Source organism: Mycetomoellerius zeteki, unplaced genomic scaffold, assembly GCF_001594055.1.
Source record: "Mycetomoellerius zeteki isolate Tzet28-1 unplaced genomic scaffold, Tzet1.0 scaffold64, whole genome shotgun sequence".
Taxonomy (NCBI): Eukaryota; Metazoa; Arthropoda; class Insecta; order Hymenoptera; family Formicidae; genus Mycetomoellerius; species Mycetomoellerius zeteki.
The window spans coordinates 1207047-1231144 of NW_017257654.1; the positions used below are offsets into that span (position 1 = coordinate 1207047).

Sequence of the window (24098 nt, forward strand, 5' to 3'; positions counted from 1 at the left end):
CAGCCAATTAAAAATGCTATACCATATTTTACCATCTAATTTACTGCAGCAACCAATCTTTTTTTCAATGTTCCACATCTATATGGCAAATTTAAAAACATCACTAAAAACTTTAATGTCAAACTTGCATAGTTTAGTATGAATAAACTTGATGGGATCGTTAAATCTCAAAAGGATGTACTTCCACATAGTTGTAATAAGAATGTGGTATACAAGATTTGCTGTAAGAACTGTAAAGCCCGATCTATAATTGCGTAAACGTAGACGTAAGGTTATGGGAGTAATAGTAGCAGTAAATGTTGTACAACATATTAATCTACATACAATAGAGTAAAGATTCAACGAACTTTCATCTTCAAATTGAACATTGCTCACAACACTTTCTCCGTGTTCCATACTCGTAACATAGGCTGCGTTCCGTTTCACGTATGATGTGCATAATGCATCATTTAGCCTTGTTTAATGGTGAATAACAAGGATAAAAGATGCATCATGCGCATCATGCGTGAAACGGAACGCAGCCATAATATATTCGTAATATAATAAACTCGTCAAATAATATGTTATAAAATGAACACAATAAAAGATGAAAAGGATACTTCGCACTCATTTCCATACGTCGAGACAAAAAGGACGATAACAATGTAGACACGTGACAGCACTCTGATTGATTCACTCTTACGTTTTACGCAGTTGTGAAAGATAAAGTTGAACCATCTTTCACGACACACTTTACAACCGGGAGTAGCAGGTTAAAACTTCGCTTTACAACATTTCACAACCATTTACAACTATGTTTACGCAATTGTAGATCGGGTTTAACGCTTCATACGTAGGACAAACGGGATGAAAACTTAAAACGAGGATTACTGAACACCGCAATAATATAAATAAAAAAATCGGTAATCCGGTAATTACGGAACATAGATTGGAGTACGGACATAATTTCAAATGAGAAAATGTAAACATCTTGGATAGGGAAAAAGACTCGTGTCTGAAATGCTTCACATTAAGTCGCAAGAGAATAGTTTGAATTTAAGATCTGACACTGAGTTTCTACACTATGCTTATCTGAACATTGTAAACAAGATTTGATGTATAACGAGAATTCATTTTACATTAGTTGACTTTCTATGTACATTATTTATGATTTTTTAATTCTATAAGGACAATCTGTTTGTTATGTTACAATGTTCAACATTATATATTTTATGCCGTTACTGTCATTTGAACATTGATATTTTGTACGGGTCGGCCCTCTTAACGATTTATCTCTATTCATGCGTTTCTAAAATTTTTTTATATTTGGATCATAGTTTACAGCGGGTGAGTCCTTTGATCATTCTATACTTGTTTTATCATTGTATTATTAATTATTACTTTTCTTTAGTACTCATTTAGCCATTCAACTAATTGACAATGATGCTTCTCAAGTTTGAAATTGAAAAGGCTCTCTTAGTTACATGCTTGGATCTTATCTTTAATAATTTCTAATGTTATTTGGACATCGCTGAAGATAGCTCGAACTGAGCCGAAACGTCCGATTTCATCATATGTATTGTAAGGTCTATGAAATACATTGTTAACGTATAACGCTTTAATAACTGCGTCTTAATTTTTGCTCTCAATCGCCTGTTTATGATATTTTATTGTTTAATGCCTTTTGTTCTATGCCTTTTGTTCTATGCCTTTTGTTTCAATATAATATTTAATATTTCGAATTTGTTAAGTTGGAGTCACGAATTATACTTAACTATATAAAATAAAAACTTAATTTAAAAGTGTTTTTTTTATTTTCATAATAAATTTGATGTATTTAATTGCACATTTTATCGAAAGTAAAAACAATTACATTTATTTGTTCTATCTTGTTCAAAAATAACTAAAAAATAACACTTTCTACTAATAAATGCAACTTAGAATTTCATTAAACGTTCATGCGGTGCGACGCATTTCATTCATAACACTAAACTTTACAATTTCCATTGCAATTATCTATTAAAATACCTGTCCGTGTTAAAGTCTTTTAAATTTTATTTCTATAATAAAAATGTTAAGATTTCAATCTTTCTCGAAATAAAAAATATTTTTCTATACATATTTTATTAATTATTTATATACATTCTTTTTTCAATTAAGATTAATTTCTATAAAAAATTGTATCTTCAATATTCGATCCATTCTGTTTTCTAACACAATTTATAAAACATAATGTGGAAAATTATCATTCATTTTAATCTTTATAATATTGCTGGCGTAATCAAGAACCGATATACTCGCATTAAAACTGTTATAAAAGTATCCTTAACAAGAATAAAATCGATGCAAATTTATATGGACCATGAAAATTTGTTGGGATAAGCTAAAGTCGTTTCACGCGTTATTAATTAATTTTACGGGGGAGGTTCTTCGTGAATATAGCATAAAACTCTGCACTTTACATTATCAAATGAAACCTGCCAACCCTGTGACACATTAACGCCTTCTGCACCGCACTCGGTCTCGAAACTATAGGAATATTAATCAATTTTCTAAACTAAAGGCAATTCTCTCGCGTGAACGAGCAAACGTCAGTTTTTAAGAGCATAATGTAATAATCCCCAACAGATATTCTGCATTCCCCGAGATGTCTTGTTTCCGTACAATTCACTGTTTCTCCAGGGAAACCATGATGTATCGATTTACTCGACATAAAGTCGTTTGTGTAGAACGTAAATCGCAAGAATCGTTTACGTATATTTCACCGCTTCTGACGTCATAATCCAAGATGGCTGGCCTAGGTGTATTGCCGACCCTTAATCTCATAACCCGTACAACGAGATCGAAGAATTCAAAATTACAGCGACGGTACGATTAGATGAAAATAAATGACTATGTATATATAAATATATATATATATATACAGCTAATATAAAATGACAAGAGCGGCAGTCTAAACGAGTCACTTCACTTAAACGGTCTGACAAGATCACGTCAATATAATTTCAAACGAATGAAGATTTTTTTTACATTACTTATATGTCACAATATTACTTGTTACAAATAAAGTAATCAATGTTATTCCGATTAATGCAATAATCTCTAATAGATAACAAATAAAATTTTATATTTTCAATAAATTAAAGAGCGTTCGAACGTAGATGAATGATACTTAAAATTTTCGATGTACAAAACGATCATTTTTCGTTTGAAAAATCGTGTTTTAAATGTAAAATGTTTGGTTTACAAGAAGCGAAAAATATACATTCATTTCGTTTGTCACGAGCTAGTTTACTCAACGTCGCAAATGAGTCGACAAATATGATTTATTGACAAATAGTAGTTTGCGAGTTATGTACATAATTACGGATTTGATTGCAAATATAAACAGGAGGGTATATTAGCCTAGAAGGTAAGTATATTATTGTTCGCTTGCAAATTACTATGACTGAAATTTTTCAAGCGATGGTAATCGAGATTGATAGGAGTTTAATAATGCATCAGAGCGGCATTAATCGAAAATGCAATAAAAAATGACGAAAAGGAATTTAAGCGTGTGTGTTATCAATTATTTTTAAAAAAAATATACGCTCAGTTTATTATTAAATTTTAATATTCCATACCACAGTTAAATTAATTTTCGAATTATTTTTATGTGACGGCGCAAAAAGCTGAAATTAATGGAAGTGTTGATAGCATTTTTTTTATTTCTTTGATATAACAAGTGCAATCCAAATATACTGACATATAATATACGAATGTATACAACATCGATACTTTAATTAATTTAATGATACTTAAATATTATTCGTTATTCTACAAAAAATCTCATTTTGTGTGTTAGTATAATAAAACAGGAAATAAACTTTGAACGCATGTAACAAAATTGTGACGAAGGTATATCTACATTCAATCTTCAATCAATAGATTAATTAATATTTATTACTATTATCCGATAATATTTCAGTAACGTATCGACAGAATACTGATATGTAATCACCGAACCCCCAGCAAAAAACTAATATGTATGAAGAAACAATTGGAGCTTGTCTCGGATGAATGTCGACCGGCGATAACAAGATTAACGCCTATGCTGGTGTATAGCTATCAAACACAAACGGTCGTCAATGGGCGGAAATTTAGCAATATTGGGGATCGTTGTACACAAGTGTCAGTCGCGTCGGCAATGCATCTACTCTTGTCTGTCGGTTTTGATTGAAACGACAACATCTCTCTTTTAGATGCGTATCGTTCCCGCACTTGCGTATGCTTACAATTTGGTTGCGCGTCCAAATATTGAATCCCTGTATCAAATATACAGCTGCAATTCGTCGTTACGAGTTTTTCGCGCTTGTTGGTCTGTCAAGCTTACGATTTCGTTACCGCTTAAAAGCCGTATATAATCATTTATAAAATTTGCAGATAATCAATCTCGTTCTCTTTTTTTTACGTAATCTTGTAGCCGCATACTTTTGGCATATTTCAATATTAGGACGGAGAAATTTTTTAAATTACGAAAGAAGTAATGCGCAGAATGTACACTACTACCCGGTCATCCTGACTATGTAAATTCTATTTTCCTTTTTTTCTCATCGATTTATTTTTCCAATTTTTTCCATTATTTCGTTTTTTCTCTCCTATTTTTATCGGTCAAACAACTATACCGTTTTAGCACTCGAAAATCGATGACGCTACAACGAAATTTCTCCCGGATTTGCGGATAAGTTTAAAGTTGCCCCCGTCGCACACTTCATATATATCGGGCGTAACGCGTGGACCTAATCTTTTGATCCTATAAGCACGGTTCAGCGTGAAATCCTTGGAAGCTGAAGAAGTTAGTTACATGGGACTAATGGAACGCAGTAGGAGCTCTGGATAATGGACGATGGTATGGCATCGTAAATAGTAGGTGCACTTTACAAGAAAATCTAGTTTTATTTTTGAATTTCGCGTCAGATCTTCTAATGGAAAACAAAAAAAAATATATAAGGAATACAGAACAGCGGAAATTTACGTGTAATATTCAGAGATTTATGACTTATTCGAACTTGATTCCCTGCCAAATATTGTATGTCCTGCGGTTATTGTATATATGTGCATATCTGAAGAATAAATCATAAAATTACAATTACAAATAATGTATTATATTAGCACAATTAAGAAGAAATAATATCTATCGATTATTTTTAGAGTAATAGAATATTCGTTAGAGTATTAGAATATTTGTTTCAATGTATATATTTTCCTTAATTGTTACGATGAGTTTCGTTTCAATTCAAACACCTAAAGGTATATTTTATTCCGCTTTGTGCATATTTTATTTTATTAAAAAATCACGCATAGATTCTGAATATTAACACCCCTTTGAACTGTCACAAACACTGTCACAGAAAAAACTCACCGCTCACTTTTTGTCTGTGTGACTGGTCATAAACTTTAAAGCCACGTAAACCTTTTTACTTCTTCGAGGAGAGATCAGTCCCTCGTTAACGCGCTTTTTTCCTGGCCTAGGAAAAGCCAGGAGAAGAAGAAGAACCACGAGACATCTTTGTCGACGAGATTCGGCCGTTTTAAATCGAAAGCAAACGATCGTGAATTTCGAGGATCTCTACTACTGGCAGCTCGCGATTTAATCGCGTAACAGTTTGCTCGGCTTTTCTTTCCCCAGAAATAGATTTCCGACGTGTCGATTCTCCCTCGTTCCTCCTCCTCTTCTTCCTCCTCCTCTACTTTGGATGCTTCCCCTCCTCCATTTTCCACTAACGGCGGGGAATTTATGGAGTTTCGAGCACGACCAAGAGCGCAGTTTTCTGCTCGTGATAAATGCATCCGCTATTGTGAAATGTATATACACGCGCCTCTCGCAGGGGCTGCTACGTGCGCCTGTACTTTCAATTTTGAATTGGTTCAAATACGGTGAGATTTAGTCTACCGCTTTTGGTCCCCAAGTACAAACGGCAGGCACAAATATTCGCACAATTTCAGCCTATTAAGCAAATAATGTCTACTATAACGCGCAATTGATCGTAATTCATCGAGCAAATTTTTCTTGTACGATTTGTAGTTTTTAATAAAATCGTGCGACTAATTAATGGAGTGATATGAAAAAAAATCGCCCCATGAAACTGTCAAAAACAAAATTTTATAACAATTAGAAAGAATTTCATTTACTTCTGTCGTGTTTCTTTATAATTATTATAAAAGAATTATTTTACATTTTTCTGTTATTAATTGTAAATTAAGTAAATTGATCGCGTAAAACAAATTCAATGTATATTTCGATAAGTTTTAGTAACAATTTAAAAATTACTTCTCAGAGACTCGATAAATGTTCTTTCTCTTATCAAGTTTTCTTTTAAGCGTGATAAATATTTTTATATTAATAGCATTTAAAAATAGTTTACGTTTGCACTTTTCCTAAAGTAAGAATTTATTTTTCATTTTCTTTCACATTTTCTAAATCCATTCGCATTTCAGCAGTTTTTTATATTAAAATATAAAAATTGCTTTATACAACAGGACAAAAGTCTATTTTCCATTATTGAAGTTCGAATTAATTTTCCTTTCTCTCTCTTTGAATGAATAAAATATTTGATTGCGAAACAATGTTCCTACGAGACGCGTGAATTTCCCGTAATACTCAAAATCGTTTTTTCTCCGATCGACTATTACAGAGACATTTTCGCAACATTGTGATTGTATCATTGTGAGAGAAGACGATTTTATAGGGGCTGTAAAATACAATTTTTATATCTTGCTGAGATGTGAATCGCCAAGTAAACGAAATTTCAAGAGTTACTTTGCTGACGCGCTTATCACGTTCTACCGATAAATTGTGACTGTATCCATTATTAAAGTATACAAAATTTATCAAATTTTGTAACAGTATAAAGGATTAACCCTTAGTACACACGATGGATCATTCATGTCCTACGCATTTCTTTTCTTTGAAATACTAAGAAAAGATACTTTTATTTAACTTGGTTAAATAAAGTTTCTATCGTTTCTTTTTCTTAAGTAGATATATTACCTTACAAATATTTTCTAAAAATGTTAAAGTATATATTTTATTATTAAGAAACACACTTATAATTTTTGTATGCTTGTAAAGTGATGAAACCCACACTTGGACAACATTATGTGGGATAAAAAATCGAAAAAAACATCGTGTATATTAAGGGTTGAAACATATAATATATTCACGCATTTAATACTCTATTTTGTATAGAATATTTTTATTTTTTTATTATTTCTATTTGTTTACAATTGCCAATAAAATTTTTTTTACTTTAACGATACTGGAATACTCATTGTTTGTTACGGTGATGATTGACATACTACAACAAAAGAAAATAAACCCCTTCCTTCAAGCTAGGAGCAACCTGCAGTGATCGATACCAAATACGATTTACGAAACTCTCGTTACGTGCCGATAAATCGATATTCGCGCATGGTTTCCATTGACTTAAGTTAAAAACGCAACACGGCGTCTACGAAAGTCCATTTGATTGGCTTTTATTCTTCAGTCGTACAGAAGCGCTCGTTTTTCCTGTCCCCCTTTGAAGTTTTCATGAACAGACATCACGCTTTTGCCCCCTCCGGGACTTTTTCTTCAAGCGACGCTGACTGTTAGAAAGTTGGGAGATACTTCTCTATCGTGGAAGAACGATTGTTTTTCGACTCCCTGCCGGACGGGCATCGAAAAATGGTGATGAGGAAGAGAGCCGTAAGGCGGGACACTTTTTCGTTGCTGGCAGGAAATACGTGGGATTTGCGTCATGTGGTGGGAATAAAACTTTTAGTTCTTGGCAGTCAGCCGCGCGCGCAAAAAGCCATTGTGACAACAATCACTATATATAAGACAAATTTTTCGTATTGCCACAAGAAAAATGTTGACTTCCCTCGTGAAAATATATTTAACCCCTTATATATTTCCGTATATATGATTAATGTTGCAGGGTAGCAACAAGAAGCATTCACGTACATGAAAAGTTTTACATTTTAAAAAGTGCCTTGATAAATTGTTACGAAAAAAGAAACTAAAAATTAAGATATAAATCAGAGAAATATGATCTATCTCTTTTCTAATAATTTCACGAAAAACCGATTTCGCTGAAATATCTAAAGATTTAGCTAGATACAGATCTGAAAGTGAGCTGCAAACATAATGAGCTGCAAAAAATTTTGAGCAACAAGCGTATATAATTATTTTGATAGTTCAACAAAATTATTTTTAGATCTGTATTTCACTAAATTTATAGGTACTTCAGCAAACTCATTCTTTCCAAGTTAAAATTAAAGTTGTTATAAATTCGATATACGAGTCTTTAACTACAATCAAAATTTTTATGACGTAAATCGTGAAACTTTAAAGCAAAATTTTCAATAGAGGAATAAGATAAACTCAGTCTGATTTCACCGAAAATTCACATTCCATTAAATCATTTGTAATTCATCAAAATAATAAAATCGCGCAACGAACCACGGAAAAACAGTAGCTCGTTACGGTGTATTGGCGTTGCTATCAAACATGAATGCTATTCGTCTGGAAATTCAATCAGTTTAAACCAAATGGCGAGTAGGTTCCGGTGAATTCAAGTTAATGAAACGTTCCGACACTATTGGAAAATTTAATAGAGTGCATACGACCTTCTAAGGCAATCTCACTGGCGTTTGTTGTAAACGTATCTATTTTTCGCGCAACCCCGTGGATTCATTATCAAAGTCGATTGTGGTAGTTGCCCGTTACAATCCTGATAATTGCCGATCGATTGTTCCAATTTCATTGGTTTCGTGGGCTACCATAAACGTGACACCTCGCATATCTCCGCGCGTGTATAATTCTCTTGAAACTTATATTTAGCACGAAACTCAATATTGCAATTATACTGTAATCGTAGACTATTGAACCTTTTTATATTATTAATAATCTCTTAAAAATTATTTTTTTTTTAATTAAAAAATCCATAAAAAGAATTTAGGAAAAAAATTTAATATTCATGAGATGAATTATCAGAACGTTAATAAAATTTCATAACAATAAGGATTTTGCTATTTTTGTGTCTACCATTACATTTATCAACAGTAAAAGTAAGTATTTTTCTTCAATATAAGATCATCTATGAAAGCAACGTTTTAACAAAATCTTTTTCCGCGTTGCCGTTTCAGACGTACGAAAGGACTGACATCCCACAAAAAAAACCTGCACCTTAAAGTCCATGGAGTCTCGGAGCAGAAAATTGCGCAAAATGGGGACTATGAGAAATTCTGAAATAGAGATGGAAGTGTATGAGGGGAGTAACCGGCGTTTATCGGCCAGGTATTGACCCTGCGTCTATCAAAAACGATGAAAAAAGCTTCAGACCCGTTCTAACGAAGACAGACTATGATACATTATTTAATCAGATGATAAATAGCGAACACTGAAGACGGAAAATACACTTTAACCGCGATGGAGGCTCACGTCGATCAAGCCGCAAACGCAACTGTGGAAAATCCAGTCTTCTTCGATGTACCAATCATCTTGAGAGCTATCGTGCTCTGTCTTCTCATACTCATCACTATTGTAGGTGAGTCTACTTCTCTCTCTCTCTCTCTCTCTCTCTCTCTCTCCCTCTTTCTCTTTCTCTTCTGCTCGCACAATATTTACTTTGCGAAAAGAAATTTTCTCGCCATTTTTAGGAATAAATATTTTATTTTGAAAATTTTTTCAAATTTGATTTAACAATTAAAAAATTAATATTAACGAAAACTTTATTTATCTACTTATTTATTTATATCCGTATTAGTTTAATTTGACTCAATTTTTAATATTAAAAATTTTCTCGATTAGATGTTATATTATTGTTAAAAAATCAAAATATTTTCTATACATATATTTTTGAAAGACATTAAAATATTTTTATATGCCACTTAATATCTATTGTAATAGTATTTTAATATATACGTTATTATTTAAAAACGATATAAATAAAATGTCTACATCGCGCGTATACAAATGTATTCATGTCCATTCATTTGCTTCTGTATTGAATATTGAAATACGAGTAGACAAGTTAAAATTGAGAAGGATGATATTTCAAGAGTAATACATAGTCTCGCGTTTTTCATACCTTAGAAAAAGTTTATGACATACGTCAATATGAAGGCGGCACACTTCAAGACTTGCTTTTCACATCTCGGAAACAAGCTCTTTAAAAATTTTTATGGAGAGCAGTTTCTTGCGCGCGGTATTCGCAATTGATTATCGCTGTACATGCTTGTAAATCACGATGAAAATGATAATGAAAATCATAATTGAATAAATAATACGTTGTACGTTTTCTTGTTTTACCATATTACGAATATACATTACGTTACGCGATATTTTAACTTTGCTTTTTTAATTCAATGAATATGCCGACTCACTCTTCTGGATAAAACACTCGCGTAATATGAGAACAATATTTTTCGTAGACTGGCCACTGGATTGTATTATAAACCACGCAATTTCTCACTAACAATATATAATACACGTTATTTCCCGATAATATGAGATATTGAGAATGTTGTTATACTAAAACAATATGCTAAAATTATGTGACAACGAATAGTGACAAAGAGAAAATAAGATATATAAAATACACTTCTTTCTATATACAATTATTCTTTTTTACGTTTTATATTTTATTTTATATATTAGTCGTTTAAGGCGATCAAAATGTCAGCGAGCTTCTTAACATCGACTATAAGATATCCTCGGTCTAAATTTTAAGATAATTCACGAGTTATTCGATGCGAAATTTTGAGAGTGACAACACTGACGCATTTAGTGATTTAATTTGCTGGTCTGAATCGATATACTTTCCAAAGATTTTTGCTTATAAATATCGTAAGTTTGCAACATTGAATAAAGATCGTAGTATCATTTAAATTATTTAAAAGACAATTTGTTAGACAATTTCAGAATCCATCTTTAATGCAAAACCACTTATGTTGATGCAATCAAATCATATTATAATAAAAATCTTAATCTTATCTCGTTAATTTTTATCTTCTTCATTTTTATATTGTAAAGATTGTTGATGAGCAATGTTAATATAAGTTGTTTACAATAAAATAATCTTTGTGTATTTAAAAAATGTCATAAACTCTGTTTTCATACGAAAATTATTTTATTTTAAATATCTTATAACAACATATTGTTCGTTATTTGCTGTTAATCTCTGCTAATTAATTTGGTATTAAATGTGCTAGTCATTATCATTATTATTGTTTTAAAGTAAGTTACTTAATTAAAGTTAATGTTAAAAGTTAAGACACTTTTTAATTAATTATCAATGAGCAGAAAGAATGTCTTGGTCAAAGACATTTTGATGAATAGATAATTTTGTTGGCGCCGCTAAATATATATGTAATGAATCGACTCATTCAAGCTGAAATCTAAAAAAGAAAAAGTTCCGTGCCTTAATTCGAAGTCGATTCGACCAATTTATCTCTCGTTTTTATTCGAATGCTTCCAACGATAATTACTGAAAATTACCGACCCGATTTTGGCAAGTCATTTTCTTTTGCATGCCAAACTTCCGATCTAACGGTGTCTACGAGGCAATTGATCTCACCTCGATTAATCGTTCTTCTTGCCGTAATTATATGCCATCAAATCCCAAATAACTTCACCCCTTCCGATCATCGTCAGCATCATCAACAGTTTCGCGGAGGCGACCACCCGTTGGTCATAATGTTGGTGAGAACAATAGCAAAGATCGCTTGAAAAACATATTAGTTCTCCAAGACATATAATATATCATCGAGCGGTGACGGTAATCACAATATCCAGTCACATGCTTTGCGTGAATGAGGTTTGCCACGAGACAAGCGAGCTAACACTGTTTTGTGACTTGTGTTTACTTAAGTATAATCCTTTCCTGTCATCGTGGCTTCACCCCCAAATTCTCCTCAACAACACCGAGAATAATAGAACACACTTTAATATTAAAATCTTTGATTGATTATTATCAACGCTAAAGATATTTTAATGTGAGCATAATGTATGATAAATGACTTTCATAAGCTTCGATAAATATTTGTCAAAGACATCAGCGCGGCCAGCAAGTATGATTAATATGTCTATATCATTACGTAAGATATTCCATAATTGGCAGAAAGTGAACACGCGCAAAGTTATTTCCGTCACGTGCTATTAACGCTAACTTTGATCTAAATATATAATTCCGCGAATAATTAACACTATCGTTTATTCGCTTTGATTTTTTTATCGGTGTTATTCACCGGCTATTAAGTCTCGCGAAATAAATCTGTGAACATCTTTGACTTCCCTGAGGATCCGTATATTTCTCGAAAGGGGATAGAGTTAAAAGTTATCGGGAAAACAGGTAAGTTTATCGCTCCGCTGTAACGTACGTCGTGGATAGAGATGTAAGAAAGACGCGAAAGAGATCCTCCGGCAGCTGTTGGATACATCCACACACGTACGTGCCCCCAGTGACTTGACAAGGCTCGAAGCACATTCCAATATTAGTATAGTTCACCAGCTAACTAACAGTTCGTTGAACATGACGTCATGAATGTGCCTGCTCTTTCTCCTTCTCTTCCCTGGTGTAGGGTAAATTTTCTGAACGCTTGGCGAGGCACAAAACCGTGAATATCGTTGCGCAAATGTGAATTAAATAATCCCCTCTCATCCCCTCTTCCGTCACACAGTAATCACTGCAAATCGAGCGAAACTTCTCAAATGCAGCCGTTGCACCGCATTCGTTCATCTCTCTTCGGGGACGCAAACAGCGGAGCGCGTAATTTAGCGCAAAGTTCGCCACTAGTGTGGAGGTAATTGACTGTAATCGAACAAATACGCGAAATCAAAAATAATTGTAATATGCGGAGATCTGATATCGAAGAATAATAGATGTCAGATTTCTCTTATATAAATATATCGAATTGTATAATAATACTTTCTACAAGGAAAATAAAAACTACTCAATGAACATTGCATAATTTCGAAACGTAATCACGTATTAATGATATTATTTACGGTATGTACACACCACGTGGAATATGAGAGAATATATATTACAGTTTTTGTTTGTGCAGGAAGTAAAAGTTTTTCTAGATCATAAATTCAATTGGTGTAAATATACGCATCACGTACCATAGAGAAATCAAACGTTTAATTCAATTAGATTTTGCTTTTGAATTACCAGCGTTAAACCTTTTTTATGAAAAAAAAAATAAATTTTATTAGAAATACACGTTTGAGAAAAACATTTCTTGATACACATCATGTATATAATGTTGACAGGCATCTCGCTTGTTCGTAAAAAAAAATAGCAAGCCGATAGGTTAGACCGCCAACGCGAATTGAATGTGTTACTACCTTGTCCTTCGATCCTATAAAGGTTAAACGATGCGATGCGAACACATAACGTACCCCGCATGAAGACGTAATCAGACATTTCCGATAGCTATCGTCTCGAGAGAGGCCTGGGGTTGCATTTTCAATGAAACTAGGGGAAAAAATATAGCCTCAGGTTACAGGAAAAATATATATAAAGTTACTTCAATAATTATGGGCATAAAAATATTAATCATTTTTCATGATTATATTGGAAAAGATAAAAGTAAATTGTTACATTTAATTTTAAGGTTGCCGGTGTAATGTCAAAAGCGGATATAATATGCAATTTATTTACGTGTCGCCGCTCTATACGCGAAAATAAATGAGTTTCCGCGCGTATGACAACAGTCGCGATTGATAAAGCGAGATGTAGCATTTGCCGTCTACTCCGGTTTTGGTTTATTAATCAATAAACGGCCATATAATTCAATTAAAATCTGTCCTATGGTGCGGCAACGAAAACAAGGTATATGACTACACAGTTATTGGATAACGAACCATAACCGCAGTTTTCGGCACGTTTTACATCCATCGCGCGTGTCCACTTTACATCGATCGCGCGTGTGGTCGTGTGAGAAATTCGTTTATCTCCGCGTAGACAACAAGAATAAATTATGCATTATTTCTGCTTTGACATGATAAAATTTTAAATAGATATTGATATTAAATCCATATAGTCGAAGATTATGAGAGACGCACGATGAATTTGTACAAAGGATAAATTTGAAATATCGATAATCGAACTTGGAATCGATAATCGAAGTTAGAATGTAATCTAAATCACGTTGAAGAATTATATAATATATAAATTTTTCATGAGAAATTTATTATCAAACTACTTTTTCATTTTACAAGGAATCAAAATCTGTAAGTAATTTTATCGCCTCAAAATCGTCTATTCTCTGTAATTATCTTATCTATTTGCCACATTCCCAAAAGCTCTTATTATCCGCGATGAGAACATCAGCTACTGTAATTTTTTGTTCTCTTAACAAGCTCGTTTGCATAAATCTGATGAATTTTTCGTATCATCTCTCTGCGCGCAACTTGAACGACGCGATATGCATTTCGACTATACCAAAGCGTTATTCGGCTTTCGGAAAAAAGGATTAATGTTTTCGACGCTTAATACCCCTTTTCATTCTGCAGATTTTTCCGTCGTCCGAAAAAAAACTGCATTGATCTAAACCACGTTATTGTATGTCGAGTTTATTCCCAAAATTGCGCTCACAACAATGCAAATGCATAGAAACCATAAACCGCAGATGAAAATGATCGCCGTCGTGATGCAATGACGATTTATTTATGATAATAACAAAATATTCTTATTTTTTCAATCTATTTTAAAATCATTTTATATGGATATTAATGTTTAACAGGGTGACCTTCTAGAATCTCATAAAATATTCGTGACAATCAAAATAAATCTCGACGATAGTAATAATTTCAATATTTATATTATTTCTCTCTCTCTCTCTCTCTCTCTCTCATACTCACACAAAATATTGGATGAATTTAATAATTAAAATTTTAAACAATAAACAATTTTTAATTTAAAATTACATAAAGAAGTACTATCTGCATAAAATTGATTAACTAAAATTAATAACAGAATGTAAAAAGACAAGAAAGAGAGGGTAAATATAGCATTTATTGTAATATTAAACAATCTATAAATTATCAAAATCTACATATTAATAACGAATATAAAAATACCTGTTTATTCATCATCCGACATATGATACACAATACATGCAAGAAGCATTATAAAATTCTTTCGCTGAGATGTCTTTGACAAAAAGCTCGCTAAAGAATCGTGGCATCAAGCCGAGTTTAGCACAGCAGATTAAAAACTGCAGACTGTAAGTTATTTCTTGACAAATAAAAATAAATCGCGCACCGCGCGTGTCTACTCACAGCCTTTCCCAGCTTATCCGTATAAAGCTTCGGACGGGAGTTCTTTTTTTTTAGTACTGCAAATACGCTCTTTAATGGAGTGTGAGAACGAGAGCGCTTAGATCCTCGCTAGTTCGTTGAAACGTCTCTCAGTCCTGGTTCCTCCTTCTTCACAGGAGTTAATTACGCCAAAGTAAAACGTCATGCACACGTTTCTTTTATCTGTCGCAACCGCAGCGATTATACTTTTTCCCGTGGAGACATCCGATCGTGCAGCTGCAGCTGCAGCTGCAGCTGCGGTTGAGTCGCGATGTATTTAGTACGCGCATCTTCACCGTTCTCATCCGGCTGAGTCTGAATTGTACACAAGTACGCACAACCATCGTACGCGGACTTTGTATTTGCGGACACGTAATGCGAAACTAATGGACGCGAAAGGAAAGAAATTTGTTCGACATTTATAGAATTGTAATTCTGTTAAAAAAACATTTATATCGACTCACGACGATGGGTAAAAGAGAGAAAGTACGAATTACATGGCCTCAGTCGTTTCTAGAAGTTGAGTCGCTCTCTAATTTAAGCAAAGTCTATTGTCGCTCCCCCTGAGAATTAAATTTAATTAGTACACGTCTAGACTGCGTTATGTAGTCTTCGGAGACTTGGACTTAGTTGCTACTTCCTTCAGTTATAAAACTATTGCTTCTCTGCTGGGAATCCAATTAGAACATATCTTTGTAATTAATAATTCACTTTTATTTTAACCTACGCACGAAGTTATATTGTTTTAGTATTTAATATGCAATATTATTTTTTAAAAATAAATATAATATATCGCATTCCCGCAAAAAAGTGACACACGTAAAAATTATAAGAAAGAGGAAGAAAATGGCATATTTTAAGTTAAATATATATATATGGCATTATTAAACATAACTTAGAACTAATCACAAATTCCTTGTTTCAAGTTCTCTAGAATTATAATGTAGATATTTTAATTTTGTCACAGTGTAATGTTATTCCTAAAAACTTATCTTTATCTGTGTCATTTTTCTCCTGTCATTTTTTTTTAAGTATTTGAATTTAACTTGTGTTACTTTTCCTGATTGAAGGCTGATTTAGAACACAATCCACACATAATATGAAATTCGAAAAATTTCGACTTGTGTGTGTAATTTTTCTTGCAGAGATGCAGCATACAATCATTGTGCTACAAGATATTTGTAATTTCATTATCGTTAATAAGAATACGATATCTACTGTTTTGTGTTACTCGTGTCGTAAACAGCGATAAGTAATGCAATTTCTTTCCCTATCGGATGGAACATCAGTTGCTCGGATAAAATGAGAGCACGAAGTACCGCGATACGCAAAACGGCGTGTACTAGCACGATGTAATATCTTCGTGAGTATAGTGCATGGTAGCTTGAGCTTCTATCCATTTCCCTTAAATACGTTTAAACTGGCGGTGGTCGAGCACGTTTACGTAATACACGAATGTAACATTGCGTTACGAATACATGAATTCCTCTACCATAGAGAAAACCACACGAATCTGAAAATTTTGATTACCGTCGAGTTTCGCGATTACACACAATTACAAGTTTAATCAAGCCGCCGTCGCGCCAAAAAAGATTGCGCTTGTAATCTACACGAACGGTTTTATTCGTAAATTAATTTTATTCTTGTTGCAAACATTCCAGTTTCTTCTTCATTGCATTTTTAAGAACCAACGGTCGCAGGACAAATCTCTTAGGAATCGTATTTCTTATTGAACAGCAATTCAAGGACGTTTTAAATTTTTAGTAACTTACAATTTTACGAATAAGGTAATTTGATTTTCTTGTTATTTAAAGATTCAGGTAAAATTCGAAGATTGCTCGACTTGCATTCCAAATAGAATTTTTTTAGTAATTCGTGGTAAGAGATAACAGGGTGTTTAAAATTCCCTGAGAATTCCCGAATTTTCCAGATATCTTGTTCAAAATTCCAGGTAAGATTAAAGAATTTTTTAATTTTGAAATAAATTAGAGTGCAAGTAAACTATACGTGTATATTGAAAATTAGCAGAAAATAGGGTTTCCACAAGACTATATCTATCTTTTTCTCTAATTAGAGCAGCGAAACCTATAGAAGATAATATAAGAAATATTTATTACAAAATAGTATCAACTACTTTATTCTGTTCTACTGTCTTCTATTGTCATCTTGATTTTTTAAATAAAAATTCACGACAACATAAGAGAGTACACACGAATGTGCGCGAATATATATGCCGTATTTATTCAAAGAAATGTTTCTTTACTATATGGTTAAAGAAAAAAATTTCTTTGATTTGAACGTCATTTCATTCATTTAAACACAATTTTTTTTTAATCAAATAAATAATAAATTTTTAATGAACATAATTTATTTATTTAAAAAATTTATGTTCAAATCAAAGAAATTTTTTTCTTTAACCGTATAGCAAAGAAACATCTTTTTTAATCGAAAAAATCTTCCTCTGAGTATAATTTAATATTAACATTTTGTATTATCAAGAAAAATTATTAAAGTAGCAGAAAAAGATAGAATTTAAAAGTATAAATATTTCAAAAATTTAATCTGAGACTCACTATACAATATATACACTATACAATTACATTCCTCGAAAAATTCCTGATTTTCAAAGATAAAAAAGAACCAAATTTTTCTAGATAGTAAATACTATAGATAATCTCTTTGCAAGACTTCATTATTTGTTTTGGCTTGTTCTCGTCTCGACGATCTTGGGATATTTCTTACTTTTCATTGACTTCCTTCGACTGACCCCCGCATATGTCGTATATGGCCGAGACATCCGGCGGACAGTTTCGTATTATCCCAGGAGCGCGAGAACTCGATAGTTTCGATACGAATCAAGGAGCCAAGCGGCGATCGGACAATTTTCGCGTAAATGCGCGCACGATCGATCCGATGTGGCGCGTTGCACGCCCGTATAACACGTCTAGGAACGTACGAGTGATTTCGTCTATTCCGAGTTTGCGGAACTTGATTGCCGCTATTCAGACTAGCCATCGGGATTGATGGCGACTAGCCCGAATTTGCCCCTTACAGTACCAATTACCGGAACCATTATTGAAGAGTCAGAAACGCGACAGGCCGTGATTTCAATTTCCTTAACGACTTCTTAATCTTGCGTCGTTCAACGCATATTTCGTAAAAGTTACATCAGCGAGTCCTTTGTCCATTTTTCGTACGCCGATTTTGCAGAGCGATCTTAAAAATATTATTCATCGCGCTTACTTCTTCAACTCTTTTTTTATTACTTCCACAAGGAAGAACGATTTTGCTGAAGTGTTTAAAAATGTAGCTAAATACAGATTTGAAAATGTTTTTATTGAATCACCAAAATAATTAAGTAGGAAACTGAAACGTAATGAGCAATGCTCTCTCTCTGTAAAAAATTTAGACATTCTAGCAACCAGCTTGAGCACTTTCCATTATTATTTTGATAATCCTAAAATTATTTTCAGATCTGTATTTAGCTAAATTTTTAGATACTTCTGTAAAATCGTTCTCTTCGTGCAAATATTTGAAGGAATTTTATTTTATCGATTATATATCAACCGCAGAAAGAAAGAACTCAAAGTCGACAAGAAAATTATTTTCGTATCTCTATATTCAGAGAAAAAGACATAGTAGTAGCAACTACAAGTTACAATTGGTGGACGTTTTATATGTAGAATTAATGTACGTACGAAAAGTTTTGCTGAAGTATTTAAGAGTTTAACTAGATATATCTGAAAATAATTTTATTGGTACATCAAAATAATTATGCGAAACGCTTAAACGTTGATGATAAAAAATGTTTTAACATTTCAATAACCAATTTGAACATAATTATTTTGATGGTTCTAACAAAATTATATTTACATACAATATATTTCTAGCTAAATTTTTCTTCAGCAAAACTATTCTTTCTGTGCCAATTTTTTAATTACTGTAAACTATAAAATAATTTTTTCAAAACTACCTATATTAATTCTAAGACATAAAACTATAGACATAAAACTTATATAGCTGTCATCTTTACATTTGCTATCACTATGCGCTTTTCTAATTATTTCTAATATATTATTCGTACGTAAAAAAATATTACACGTGAGAAAAATTAAATAATATAGAAAATTAACTAATAAATAATAAAATTGAGCAACAACTAACATAGTAATAGACAAGCAATAATCACTTACCGAAACACCAGTGAGAGCAGCAGTCGTCTCTCCCGGTTGATTCATCACGTCCATTTCCTCGATGCTCCACAATGTTCCTGAATACACCGGCGACATACTTCCACTGGAAATAATAGAAAATTAACTAATGAGTAACAGAACTGAGCAGTGGTAATATGGTACAATAATAGTCAAGGAATAATTACTTACCGAAACACCAATGAATTGCTGTCATCTCTCTCAGTTGATTCATTATGCCTATTCCCTCGACGCTCCTCAATGTTCCTGAATTCACCGGCGATATATTTCCATTCACACTCCTGAATAATAACGTGAAATGCGGGATTATACGACATGTCCGTGGTACAAATCGGCACGTCAATTCGATACGACGGAGAGTGATCGACATCGATCGAGGATTGACTAGCGCGTTCGCGCGCGCCTAGATTTACTCAACACTCCCGATATTTCCTGCGAAAATTCAGGAAACGCGTCAAAATGGTGGATGGGTCCCCCGCGCATTTCGCGGACCTCCCCCCCTCCCCCGCGTATTTCGCCGTCTCCGACTAATTCGCCACAACAGCGATCCCTCGCGATGCTCCGCTCAACGTTATTCGATCACGACGATGCTTTCTAGCGTCCTGAATGATGAAAATCGCCCTCACCGCCCTCGTCGGATGAGCTCTCGATAAGCGAAGACGAACGGAACGCGACAGCCGTTGATCACGCATGATGCATCTTTTATCCTTGTTATTGACCGAATGTCAAACAAGGATAAACGATACATTATGCGCATCATGCGTGAAACGGAACGCTGCCGAAATTATCGCCCATCGTTAAACTCGACACTCCCGATCCTTATTCGTGCGCGGAATTCACCCGGGACGAGTAAAAAGGCGCGAAAATGTGGAGCGATTGCGATCCTGCTGCGCAGTACGTGTACCGATGTGCCGTTTGACTCGCGAGAAATGTGTAACGAAACAATCACGTGATTGCGACCAACTTCGCGCGCTCATGTGACGCGGCAAAATTGTTTTCTAGCAGCGCAACGTCTTGACGTGTCGACGCGAATAAAATATTATTGAATGAATATATATATATTGTATTAAATTATTATATTAAACGATAGAAAAAAATTGAATTATTTGAATTCAATTATTTGTAGCTTTTAGTTTGCATAAAATATAAATGTTATATAAATAAATAAGAAATTTGTTTAAAACTTGTCCTATTTTATATATTATATTTATATACCTAATATACTCAAATAGTATAGTATTTAAAATGCCATTTATATCTAAACCAATACTTTAAATAATAAAATAATAAATTATTTGATAAATATATTTAAAGGTTTTTAAATCAAATTAAAAATAATTGTCAAACTATGGCGTAATTCTTATTTTTTCTATTATTATAAAAAAAATATTATTATTTACATAATAATTCAGCACATATGTGTCCAATAAACAGAATAGTTATACATATACTATTGCTGGAATAGTATTTCTATGCAATTATTATTCTTACTACTCACGATGGCAAATGTTTTTGTTACAGGGAATTTGTTCGTGATAGCCGCTATTCTGTTAGAGCGAAACTTACAATCTGTAGCGAATTATTTAATTGTCAGTTTGGCTGTTGCGGATCTTATGGTTGCCTGCCTCGTTATGCCTCTAGGAGCCGTTTATGAGGTACGTATTAAGACTATAAGTTATTATCATGCACTCTGCTGACGTATTATGTCGAATGCTTGACAAGAAAACGTGTGCAGTCTTAAAGTTTTTTGCAAATTTGACAAAATGCGACATTCGCGAAATTCGTGTAAGAGTAACGATTCACATTTCCACAAGCGATGTCAATGTCAAACTATCATTTTTAACAAGAATGTCTATTGCAGAAATCTTGAAATATGGTGGACTTTACCTCATAATCACATTTATAAAATGTAAAATATAAAACCCCAGTAAAACGTTAATTTATGTTACAAACGTTAACAATATGTTATAATAACTTCTACATGAAAAGGATGATTTTGCTGAAACATTTAAAAATTTTGCTAAATACAGATAAAAAAATAATTTTATTAGGTTATCAAAATAATTATGTAGAATGTTCAAGCTGACTGCTGGAATGTCAAAATTTTGCAGCATTGCTCGTCATGCTTGAATTTTCTACATAATTATTTTGATGGTTTAACAAAATTAGTTTTACATTTTTGTATTTAGGTAAATTTTTAGATATAGCGAAATTGTTTTTTCTAGATAGTAATAAGTAATTCGGCAATATTTAATATTTATTAAAGTAAAGAATTGGAAAACTTATTTTCAAAAAAAAGTCGTTACCATTATTCGTTACTCATTGTAAAATATCATTACACGATATCCAATGGAAAAAGTAACTCGTTAACATTATCAAAAGAAGCATTCAGTTGTTACAATTTCCGTTACTTTTTTACTGATTTTTATGATCCTTTTTTTAGAGTGACATCCAATTATCTATATCGCTAATTGACTATTTCTCTCAACACGAAATATCTAATAATTATACATATATAATTAATCGTAACATGCGTGATCAAACATAACACTCCCTTCTTTTAAAACTAACTACGCATATTTCATATGTATGTATCTAAAGTAACGATTATATTTCATTACACAAAAAATGTGACTTAAAAAATATAACTGCATTACTATTATTATTAATAAAAAATATAACGTCGATACCAATTTATTACTAAAAAAGAGTAGTAACTGTAATTGTAACGGCGTAAGACATTACTTCTTTGGATTAAATAATTAACTTAAAACCTTCATCAGTAAGATACCTATATATTGAACGACACGTGTATATTAATTTTTCTACATTTTATTACAGCCTGCATTCGCGAAATAAAAATTTTTCAGTAAAACTGTCGAGCTGCCGGCCATTCTCTTCGTATAGAAGTACCATTCTCTTTCCGCGCATTACACTTTCATTAAACATTAATTCATGGTTCGTTGCAGCCATTAACAAGTTTATAACATCCGTAAGAAACCGCATTTATTCACACTCGTTTCTTACACGGTTTTAGGACAAATCGACGTTGCACTTGTGGAAAAAAAGATTCGTACGAGACGCAGCAGACGCATTGTTCGTGGATTTTGGAACTTAAACTCCAAATTCTTTTAACAAACTTTGCCAGTTTGTTAATTGCATGACGACGGCGAAATATTCCGAGAAAGCGCTATACATCGACTGCAGCAAATTTATTGTGTTCGAGTTTCACAAATTTTCGCGGGGAATTTCAATAATGAAGAGAATTGCAGAAAATACGAATTACGCAGAAGAATTTAGCAATAATTTATTAACAAGCGAGACTTTGATTCGCGAAAATTGCGGTAAAATTCACAATCAACTACATATAGTAATTACGACGAGATAATTTACAATGACGATCACTTTTCATATATGACACGTCGCGTAATTAAATGTTTAATATTATATGTCGAAATTTCGAGGAAATACACGTGGAATTTTAACGCGCGCATTTTATTAGAATTTTATTTCGATCGTGGCATTTTATAAATGCCATAATCTCAAAAAAGTACTTTAATGTCACGACTGCGATGCTTTAAAAGCTGAAGCAGTTTTCTACGCCGGGATATCTCTTATGTTGTTTCCAGCGTAAATGCAAATGATGGGGAACGTTGTTACACATATACATATTCAACAATTAACGTGCGAGTATACAGAGATAACAAGCGATATAACTGTGTACATACAAATGATTAGCTAGAGAAATTCGCTGCGCCGTGCATTTATATTTAATATGTGCCAGTAAGTAAGCAGAACCTTGCATTTTACACCATAACAGGAATAACATAAAGTATTAATTACAGCGGCGTTATTCAATTAATAAAAATTTAAACGAAGATTATTTTTTACCGCGAGAGATAATATGTGCGTCCTAGCGTGATCACCACGTTATATCTTCAATTACGATCCGTTTTTAAGCACGCTTCTACGCTTGAAATACAGCAGGATTGATAAACGTCAAGATAATACGCAGAAATTCGCGCTGATGATACGAATTTGACTACAATCGTGCTTTACATAAAAATATTTCCTTGTACCCGCTTTTCATTCTGATATATATCAATTCAACCTGATTATCCTCTGTTTAACTAGAGTTTTTCCGATATATATATATTCTTATTTAGATCCCTCGTTTTCCTAACGCAGCTTTTAAACACAGCTTCTCGTATCTTATCATATACTTTGTCTGCCGTGCGCTTCTGCATATATCTCATCTCAGTACTTTTTTCCTCTTCTTTTCTCATTCCACTTTTCCCTCATATTATATTTCCACACTCTCGCTACATTTTACGACACGCACCGTGTCCTTCTCGCTTTTCACAGACATCTTCAGCGTAAAATAAGTTTCTCTCTTCCCATCATGTTCTTTAAGTCCTCTTCATCGTCGCTGGCGTGTCGATATCTCTTCCGCTTTATCATTAATGTAGTGCAATTTTATCTCAACTACCATTCAGCCAGCGTATTAAAAATTTTTACCGCCATGTACTAGATCGACACGCGCATCCATCCTCTTAACGCGGACACGTAGAAATTTATAC

The 24098-nt window shown here is 33.1% G+C and overlaps 1 protein-coding gene across 3 annotated transcripts in view; it reads left to right on the forward strand.

The window, feature by feature from the left end:
• 5-HT1 (serotonin receptor) overlaps positions 1–24098 on the forward strand; it is a 136841-nt gene that overhangs the window by 105010 nt on the left and 7733 nt on the right. For all 3 annotated transcript variants that reach the window (XM_018457474.1, XM_018457475.1, XM_018457473.1), the window contains exons 3-4: positions 9148–9548; positions 21040–21173. In XM_018457474.1, the coding sequence (XP_018312976.1) occupies positions 9431–9548; positions 21040–21173 (252 nt within the window). In that variant the 5' untranslated portion in view covers positions 9148–9430. The remainder of the gene's footprint in view (positions 1–9147; positions 9549–21039; positions 21174–24098) is intronic.